Raw genomic sequence first — 10,358 nt, 5'->3', positions numbered from 1 at the left:
AAATAAAACTCTCGTCTTATCAAATCTTACCACATAAGGGTGATTTGTTAACCTCATAAATAACCGTTATTTAGAAAGATTTTTTTTTTGATGTGATGTCCCGTGATGATCCTTATGAGGTAGAATTTAATAGGGTGAAAAATAATGATTTTAATTTATCATTTTAAATTTTATTTATTTATTTATTATTATTATTTTTTTTGTCTTTACGTTGGTGATTTACAAAACTTATTTATTAAAAATTATTGTTTAAACAACGAACGCAACGAAATTATGAGAAATCACCAGTATTTTCCTCCTTTCTTGATCCCTTACATCTTCTCACAGTCCACCGCCTAGACTGCCGGCTTCAGTCTGCTTTCCCGTCAACAGTCACCATCTAGGCGTTCGCCGGCGCTTCCAGCTGTCTCAACCGACACCAACTGCCGACACTCCCAAGGGCGGACATTCTTCTATAATCTCTTTAGGTTTGTAAAGTTCATCACTTTTTTAATTTGAAGCCAAATTTTGACTCTATTTTCCTTAAATTGCCGAATCTATTGCATTTTTATGATGTTCATTTCGATAGGGTTCTCTCCAAAAAATTAGAGTTTTATTCAAAAATTTAGGGCTTTTGTGTTATTTAATGGTAAATTAAAGTTATTTTAAGAAATCATGGATATTGAAAACGATTTGATTAAGCAAAATGAATTGAAACAAAGAAGAATCCTAAATAATGCAAATCTGGAAAATGAAGTGTTATATAGTTGAACTTGTCAATTTGTCTGGAGCAAACCATAAATTTAGCATGCTTTCTTGCTTGGTTTAGTAATTGGCCTGTGTATGCGGGCTTTGAATTAATCAGGAGCAAACCGTAAATTTTTTATTTTTTATTATTTTTTTTTCATTTTAAAGGTTTTTTTAAAGGAATTTTCATTTTTAGGGTTTTCCCCCCAAAAATCTAAGACTTTTGTGTTATTTCATTGGTGATTTGTTTTCATACTTTTTTTCCGTTGAAGGATTGAATCGTACTTGTTTCAATTAATCCGACTAAATTTGTAGTTAGGTATTATATTATAACTTTTTTTCCTGAAATAGCCTGCAAAATGGTATAGCTTTAAGAAGAGTGTAATGAAAAGGTATAGCTTGCGAATTGGTTGACATCACAATTCACATGTTTTTTTCCTGGTTCCTGGTCCAGATTGTTTTTGACTTACTAACATTCAAAAGAAGCAACATCAGACAATTTTGAATCTTTTGGGAAGTTTTATTTCCGGTGTTCCTATGAAAGTTGTAAGTTCTCCTGCTCTATATTTCAGTTTCACTTTAAGTTTACTTTATGGTTTGTGTCGACCCTATTTCATCGTCCTTTAATCTCTTGTTTCTTTCCAGACTTGCCTAAGCAAGGGCAATGGTTATTATTTCCCACCTTGTCACATAATTCAAATCAGTGGATTCTGCATATTATTGGATTGCCCATTGGATCTTTCTGGGCTGCTCATTTTCTCCCCTATTCCTGTGTATTCCAATGGAAAACTTGTTGAGGCTTTTGATTGCTCATGCCATGGGTCTCTGGACACTGACTGTGCAGCTTGTCAGAATAAAAAAGCTGAATATTCTGAGAATTTAATACACACAGTTCCTTGGTACAAAACTGTTAGCAACTTGCACCTATGGGATGTTTCTTTTATAGATGCTGTTGTAATATCAAGTCCTATGGGAATGCTTGGATTGCCATTCTTGACCCGCAACAAAAGCTTCTCAGCTAAGGTGGTTACTAAGATTCCTTTGTCTTCCATTTCTAACTTTTTTCATTTTAGATGTGGTATTGAATGTGTTCATTTGTTTTTTGATGACCAGGTTTATGCAACTGAAGCGACAACAAGAATTGGGAAGCTTATAATGGATGATTTAGTTTCTATGCATAGAGAGCTCAGGCAGTTTTATGGACCTGTAGATGCAGGGTCTGCTCAGTGGATGAATTGGGATGAGCTTGAAAAGATTCCACGTTCAGTGCAGGAGATGATTTTGGGCAAAGACGGAACAGAGCTGGCTGGCTGGTTGGCATTGTATAGGTAATATGCTTATTCATTTCCGTCATGTTATCTTGGAGATTTGTTTTGTTTTTAAAATTTTATGTGTTGATATTGAATCACTAATTGAATGTTTGAGTGTTTATATGAAATTTGGTTCTTCCACTTGCTGCAAATTATTTTGCACTCCAGAAAGCAATGTGCTCTGTGAAGCACATATGTATGTAATGAAAAGGACTCGTAATATTTTGAAAAGGTGCATAGAATATGAGAAACTGGACATGTATTAAGATTCTTAGTTAATGTTGTGTAGTGTACAAAATCCAAGTTGTTGACTGTCTGACAATATAGCTTGGGCACTTTTTTCGAATCATGTTGTTTTTGTTGTTGTTTCTTGTTTCAAACTAAATCTCATTTTACAATTTGAAGGTAAATGCATGGGAAAACAAACTTCCTTCGCGCCATGTTTTTATTTTATGCAAACTTTTAAATAAACCTATTAATAAATTCTCTTGATTCCAAAAGAATTGCTACAAGTACAAAATGAGTCTTTAATTATATGGGGAGTTAGGAGAAGTGTGTGGATGTAATGAAAAGATAAGTTAAGTTTGTAGATGAGACAAATCAAAAAGGAATTTGTAGCAAATTTTATGGGATAAAGGGAGTATAATGCAAAATAATTTATTTAACAACACATAAAATTAAGAAGTATGCTTAGCCTTAGTCTATTCTATGCCTGTGATTTTGATAGAGGAAGTTTTTGTTCAAGTTCAACCATATACCTGATGACGAACTTGTATGGAAGGATATATGATGTTGTGATGTTGCCATTTTGCTATTGCAGTGTTACCCATTTTTCTATTGCTTTGACTTGATATTAAAAGATCTCTACGCGTAGACTATAAATTGAATGCTAAATATAATTATTAAGACTTAATTAAATAGTTCTTTTTGGTTTTCATGTGACAATATATTGAGTTTCACTTTCCTTGTCGATTATTTAGATCAACTTTATAGTCAGCTTTGATTTTGTCCATTTTTACTTCTTTTTTGGTTATTTTTATTTTTTATTTATTTTTATTTTTTATTTTAATAATAGACTGGGTTAAAATTTTTCTCAGTGGAGTTGATGCAGAGGATTGCATTCAGAAGGTGCAGACACTGCAATATGATGAAGAAACTGGCTATGGCGGATTATTAGTGATTAAGGCAGTCAGCTCTGGTCTAGATATTGGCACGTCAAACTGGAAATTTAAAAGTCCGAAGAAGGATGTTGTTTTCATATCAAGCTCTGTGTTTGTGTCTGCTCCTGCATTGAGCTTCAATTACCATGCCCTTCAAAATTGTGATGTAGTATTGTTTTCAGATTTCTCTTCTCTTAATAGTATGGAAGTAGATGAAATGGAGATCGGTGACTCAGCTCCCATGTAAGCCTCTTTTTCATTTTTGAGTGCAATTTATCTAGCATTTATAGTCTATCTTCTCAAAGATTGTTTTATCAGCGTTGACTGGACCTATAGTCATGGTTTAATGATCTTTCTGAAAGTGTCTGTTATCCTTATTTTTCAGGACCGAGGATGCGGATGTAGCATCCCTCCACTCCTTAGAAGATCCTGATGAAAGTTCAAATGAGGACCAGAAGCTAGCATTTATATGTTCTTGTGTTATTGATTCATTTAAAGCAGGAGGTTCAGTTCTTATTCCTATTGGTCGTATTGGAGTGGTATTGCAATTGTTGGAGCTTATATCATCTTCTCATGAATTTTCAAATTCAAAGGTATGTGAACACTTCCCGTATGGCTAATGTCTAATTGGTTTAGAAGCAGGAGTAAAAATTATTATTTTTACTTTGTCAATTGTGTAATGTTGATGTTAAGGTACTGAGTATGATCAGAGGAATTGTTAGTTTGATTGGTTCACTATTATTTAGATAATTCCGGGTATTGTCTTTTTGGCGTGGATGGAAACAAAATTTTGTGCCGTTTTTATTGTTTGGTTTCTTAGTTTTATTGTTTTTTGTAATACTGCTGACTGTGCAACTATCTTCTACTCCTATTTATTTCTGTCTTTCTTGTTTTGTTTCAAATATTTTTGGGTGGAGAGCGTAGTTAATTGTACATTTAAATTTGTTGCTGTTTGGTCTGAACACTGACTTAGTTCATTGGTACGCTAGGTCCCCATATTTTTCATTTCTTCTGTTGCAGAAGAACTATTATCTTACACCAGTATAATACCAGAATGGCTGTGTGTGGAGCGGCAGAAAAAGGTATGTACATCAAACAACTTGACCTTTCACCATTGATATATTTATGCTGGAAAGCTAGTTTTATCATTGAGGCTAAAACTTCCTAAGATTCTGTTCTGTTGACTGTATGTTGCAGTTGTTTGCTTGTGAGCCCTTGTTTTCTCATGTTAATCTTATGAAGGAGAAAAGGCTTCATGTTCTTTCTTCAATCTGTTCAACTGGTTTATTGTAAGACTTGCTTCTCTTCTTTTGACATTTATGTTATTACTATTATGAATTTATAGCCCCTATTTGCTTCCTTGTAGGTGCAGAGACAATATTTTCATTTTGTTTCAATGTCATAAGTTTTCATGATGTAATAATGATGAAATTCCACAACTTAAAATGTTAGTCTTGAGGATGTGTACATGTAATATATGAAAGTAATTGACAGATACTATTACCCTACACTTCCCAACAACTAAAAGCCTGATTATTGCTAGTGAGGGCATAACCCTTACATCCCTTATGAACTGATGCCATCATTATGGGGTTTTCAAGTACTCTTAAAGAATTTCAGATCTTTCTCTTCCTTTCCATGATAGCTATCGCACTGTCTATTTTGGATATAATCCCTCCAAATTTTATGTATTTTATCAGTTCTACACGACAACAAGTGTGTAAGGTGTCAAAGTGTTTGGGGCTAGGATCACCAGGGATGAAGGTATAAAAGGAATCTGACGGCACTATGTCTGATGATGCCGTCATTTCAGTCTAATGCATGAGATTCAGTTTAGATATGGTTGCTTGCTAAAGTTCTGCTTAGTGACTTCATGTACATTTTTAGTAATTGAAGTCTGCAGTTTTTAAATAAATATGTTAGTTACAGCATAAAACTGCAATACTTTGTAATTGGGCGAGATTAATGTGTCATACATTCAAGTCAGACAAGATATGTATATCACTGCAGCAAAATAGTTCCAATTAACTTTTAGAATCTTTTCCTCACGTTATCAGCTATTTGAACACTATCATGAAATGCATTGGAATAGTTGCAATTACTGAAAATGAGGCAAGCCTTCCTGTTTAGATTACATATTCTATATACATTGTGCATTGTTATTTAAAATTGTCTTTTATTGCATTTTTAATTTATTTTGCAAAATACTAATTTTTATTGAAGATGGCGTCCAAACTTTTAATCATGAGCAACTCTGAATGTTCTGCTCTTTGACTGACATTTCTTAGAAATGTTTGGCAGGAACCATGCATAGTATTTGCGCCTCACTGGAGCCTGCGAATTGGACCTACTGTTCATCTTCTTCATCGTTGGCGTGGGAATGAAAATTCATTACTTATTATGGAGGTGGATTCTTCTTTTTTTTTTTTTTTCTTTTTTTTTTTGTACTATCATTGTCAATTTCTCATAGTATTTTCTTCTACCTTTGAGAATTTCAACAAGTGACTTATTTGATTTTCACAGGGAGGACTGGATGCCAATCTAGCTCTTCTTCCTTTCAAACCTATGGCAATGAAGGTCCTTCAGTGTTCATTCCTCTCTGGCATGAGGTAATCTATCACCATTGTTTCTACTCTTCTACTTTTATAATTGGTTTGTGCATAATTTCAGTGTTTATTGCTTGAAAGACATTTTCTTTACACCTTTTTTTGGCAATTAGACATTGCCACAGTTAAAGCCACTATTAATTTTAGTAGCGCTTCTTTTTGGGTTAAGGACAGTGTTACCTAATTCAGTCCTCCATGCAAATCCTGATCCGATTTGTGCGTTTCCAAACACAGTATGCGAGTGACTCAATTTTGTGATCTAAAATGCACATTTTGCAAACCCATACCCTAAATTAGAAACGGAGAAAATATGAGGGGGATCAGAAGATGCATACAGTTTATTGAAGAAGAAAGGATTCTAGGAAAATAGATTAGAGGAAGAACCTGACAATACTGTTTTTTGAAGATGAACTGGGAGGTGGAGTTCATTGCAGAATGGAGAGGAGAACAAATGTTTAGTAGCATACCAGAGAACCTAATTGTACTGTTTTTTGGACCATCTTAGTAAACAAACCCTCTTCCCATTTACTCCGTAGTACTTAATAGCTGTGTTCTCCCGCTGAACTCATTCTTTCCTCCCACAAGTTCTTGCGCTGCAACATTGCCTCAACGTATCTCTTAGAAAATCAAAAGATGGTTGAGAGCAAACTCACCTGGACTGGGTAAGTATGGTTTTAGTCATTCTGATCTCACATTTGTAATGATATATATAGTTATTCCATTGTGACATTCTTAGATTTGAAAAATGAAAATTAAGAATGTATTGACTAGACTTATAAACAGAAATGTAATAATGGAAATGATTTTACTCTACTATTCTACATTATATAGTAATTGAATTCAATTGCTAAAATTCTAAATATATTTTAGTCATTGAGTTTCTACTCTGTATCCTCCTTCCAACAAGAAGTTCCAAATTTGAAACTGAGCCTTGTTAATGGTAGATTGAGGAAAAAAATTTCTGATTTGGTCACAAGCTGTGATTATTGTTCTTTATTTTCTTTCTTTCATGACGATGTTTCATTATTTCTTTCAAAAGCTATAATATGTAGAACTTTAATAAAGCTCACTTTTTCCATGGTTAATTCAGTCAATGCAAACCATGCTAATTAATCTTAGCATTCCCCGATAGACAACGATAGTTTGAATAGCAGCCTGATTTAAGTCTTGTTTAACTGTCATCTGTTTCCCTGTCTTAACTTTTTTTTTGCTGTTACCTGTGATTTTATGCTGTTTAAGATCAAGTAAAGTTGGTGGGACCTTATTTTTCATGGTTAATATGTTGATGTAAACTGTGCTAATTAATCTTTGCATTCTCCGATAGTCTGTTAAACTGTCATCTGTGTCCTTGTCTTTACTTTTTCTTTCTACAATATGTGATTTTATGTTGTTTCAGATCAAGTAAAGTTGGACCTTTGATGGAGAAACTGCAACCGAAGTGTGTCCTGGTAACTCTTTGACTATTCAATTTATAAGTGTGTATATTTCTTTCTCCATTTTACTGAAAATTTCAAGTTTATGCTTGAAATAGTTACCTGATTATATGAAGACTCTGGTTCACAATCCGAAGGCAAACTCCATGTCAATTGTGTATTACTCTGAAAACATTATGCTACGTGTTCCAAGCCTAAAGAAAAGTGCAGAGCTTGAGATTTTAACAGAACTACACTCCCAATGTCAGTGTACAAGTTTGAAAGAAGAAAATAGTAAAATTGCAAGATTAATGGGTGAGCTTGGTGTTGACCAAGGGAAATATCGAATAATTGCTGAGGATTAAGTCACCCAGCATTGATTTGGGACGGCTTTCAACCGCATTATTGCATATGGGAGGCCTATTATTTTGAGGGCCCAAATATTTTTAAGAGCAAACACATGTAAATCTTCATATAATTTATGTTAATTTTTTTCATAATTAATGACGATTTATTATCTTGATAATTATTACTTGTGTGTTAATTACTTGTGTTATCAATTTTGGGTTACCAGTCAGTGGGTATTGTTTTAAGCATCAATACTTTGCATAACTATTTCTTAACTTGGAATATTTGGCTTATTAATATCCAATACCTTTAGAGTTTCATCAACTATTAAAATTTAGAAAATGAAAAAGTCGACTGTGTTATGAGCAAGATTGATAGAGTTCTAGGAAATGACTCGTGGGAAGAAATCTTTTCTTCTTCTACTGTGACATTCCTACCGGAGTGATTGTTTGATCATTCACCTATGTTAGTTTCCTCTTCATCCCCACAAAGGGGGACAAAAACTACTGGACCGAAAATGATAGCTTTCTGGAGCAAGTTCATGTAATTTGGAACACTATAATTGAGGACATCACACCTATGAAATCTCATGCAAGTTGAAACTTTTTAAACATCTCCTCAGTGGAGAGTATGGTGGTGAAAAGCAACTATGTAAAATTCAAAAAGTTCAGAAATAACTCTTGTCCATTCAACTCCATTTGCATGATCATCCTACAAATGAGAAGCTCGCTACTAAAGAACAACAAATGTTAAAGCATTTACATCTCCTTAAAAAGGAAAACAATGCAACAATGAGACTAAAAGCAACAATCAACTCGGTAAATCTTGGGGATGATAACACTCGGTTCTTTCACCAGAGTATTAAGCAGAGGCAAAGATTCAATAGGATCACAAATCTTCATATCAATGATGAGGACATCGCACACCCCACTCGGATCCAAGATGAATTCTACAATTTCTACAACAATCTATTTAGTACTGGGCTTAGAGATAGAGCTAAGATCAACTTGGAAATAGCTCGCAATGGCGCTATTCTCTTTGATCATCAAAGAGGATTACTCAACCTATCCTTTAACAAAGAGGAGATAAAGAATGCCATGTGGAGCATACCTGATGACAAAACTCCGGGATTAGATGGTTTCAACAACAAATTTTATGAATCTACTTGGGAGATAGTGGAGGAGGACGTTGTTTAAGCAGTTTCTCATTTCCTCAACACTGGCAAGATGTCAAGAAGTTGGAACACCACCACCATCACCTTAATCCCCAAAACTCAATGCCTTTCACACCTAGGTGATTTCCATCCGATCTCTTGCTGTCATATGATATATAAATGTGCTTTCAAATTGATATGTTCAAAACTCAAAATGGTTCTTAAAAGTCTGATCGGTGCCCCTTTCATAATTGGAAGGAACATAATGCATATCTTACTCTGTCAAGACCTGGTCAAACAGTACACTAGGAAAAGCTATTCTCCTAGTTGCCTCATGAAAATTGCTCTATGTAAGGCCAAAGAAACAATGGATTGCCAGTTTATTAAGGAGATGCTGATAGCTCTAAACTTTCCAACTCACTTTATTCACATTGTCATGACATGCATCACCTCCACCAGGTACACCCTCATGCTAAATGGAAATCCTACTCCTACATTCCAGGCGAAGAGGAAGTTGCGTCAAGGAGTTCCGCTTTCCTTCCTGTTATATGTTATTGGTATGAAATATCTCTCGCGAATCATCAGAAGTGCCGAAGATCAGTATGGGTTTCATCCTAGATGCAAAAAAAAACGAAGCTTTCACACCTTTGCTTCACAGATGACCTAATGCTTTTCTGTAAGGATGGTGTTTCATCTGTTCGGGTTTTCTAGCAATGCATTCAATCCTTCTCTAAAGCTTCAGGGCTGCAAGCTAATGCCTAGAAATCTACAGTTTATACAGCAGGGATCACCCCGGAGACCAGGAAAGCCATATGAGAGCTCACTCAATTTCCCTTTGGATCCTTCCCCTTCAGGTATCTAGGCATCCCTCTCTCTTCTAAGAGATTATCTATTACTGAATGTGAACTATTAGCAGATAAGATGACCAACAGGATTAGAGGGTGGCAAGCCAAGAACCTCTCGTATGCAGCCAGATTTCAACTGATAAACTCGGTACAGATGGGTGTTTCTTCTTACTGGTGTCAGATGTTTATCCTTCCAAAGAAAGTCATTAATTGCATTAACTCCATCTGCAGATCCTTCTTATGTTTTGGTATTGCTGATTCTCATAAACCAAGAAATATGAACCGGAAACAGGTATGCAAACCTAAGAAATGTGGAGGCCTTGGCATCCAACATATATAACATATATATGTATGGAACTAAGTGACTGTGGGAAAGATTGTGTGGCACATTTACATGATGAAAGACTCTTTATGGGTGAGATGGGTTCACGGAGTCTACACCAAAAGAGGGAGATGGGCCATCTTTAATGCGCCAAGCACTACAAGCTGGATCATGAGAAAACTTTGCAAGAATAAAGACACATGGGAACATTAGATATTCAAAGACTCCTACTCAATCAAGGAAGTCTATAAGGCTACGTTCCTCGCACAACCAAAGATAAACTGGAGAGTTCTGGTGTGGGATAGAGTGGCTATACCACGAGCTAGGTTTTGTAGTTGCTCATGGCCTTGGGGAAACTCAAAACCAAAGACAAGCTTCACAACATAAGAGTGACAATAGAAAACACATGCCCTCTATGTGCTATCGCAAGAGAATGCATCCAATAGATTTACTTTGAATGCCCTTTCAGTCAAAGA

General features: G+C 35.1%; 2 protein-coding genes across 4 annotated transcripts; both read left to right on the top strand.

The window, feature by feature from the left end:
- The first annotated feature begins 222 nt into the window (after positions 1–222).
- LOC130801956 (uncharacterized) lies at positions 223–7,736 on the top strand. 3 transcript variants are annotated; one of them, XM_057665932.1, is made up of 12 exons: positions 223–467; positions 1,181–1,272; positions 1,372–1,749; positions 1,840–2,054; positions 3,134–3,439; positions 3,582–3,789; positions 4,186–4,278; positions 4,394–4,485; positions 5,485–5,602; positions 5,720–5,805; positions 7,199–7,250; positions 7,334–7,736. In XM_057665932.1, exons 2-12 carry the CDS (start codon positions 1,264–1,266, stop codon positions 7,577–7,579), a joined length of 1,803 nt encoding a protein of 600 aa, XP_057521915.1. In that variant the 5' UTR covers positions 223–467; positions 1,181–1,263; the 3' UTR covers positions 7,580–7,736. The 3 variants fall into 3 exon arrangements, 2 of the variants coding, with proteins under 2 accessions (XP_057521915.1, XP_057521916.1); XM_057665933.1 differs by having other exon boundaries at positions 242–467; positions 7,199–7,240; positions 7,334–7,492; XR_009039686.1 differs by lacking the exons at positions 7,199–7,250; positions 7,334–7,736 and having other exon boundaries at positions 243–467; positions 5,498–5,602.
- A 1,193-nt stretch (positions 7,737–8,929) lies between these two features.
- Positions 8,930–9,382, top strand: LOC130801010 (uncharacterized). The gene has a single exon (XM_057664762.1). The coding sequence runs from the start codon at positions 8,930–8,932 to the stop codon at positions 9,380–9,382; it is 453 nt and encodes a 150-aa protein (XP_057520745.1).
- The last annotated feature ends 976 nt before the right edge of the window (positions 9,383–10,358 follow it).

This window comes from Amaranthus tricolor, chromosome 15 (assembly GCF_026212465.1).
Source record: "Amaranthus tricolor cultivar Red isolate AtriRed21 chromosome 15, ASM2621246v1, whole genome shotgun sequence".
NCBI lineage: Eukaryota > Viridiplantae > Streptophyta > Magnoliopsida > Caryophyllales > Amaranthaceae > Amaranthus > Amaranthus tricolor.
The sequence above is the reverse complement of the archived record's forward strand: the minus strand, read 5'-3'. Positions and strand labels throughout refer to the sequence as shown.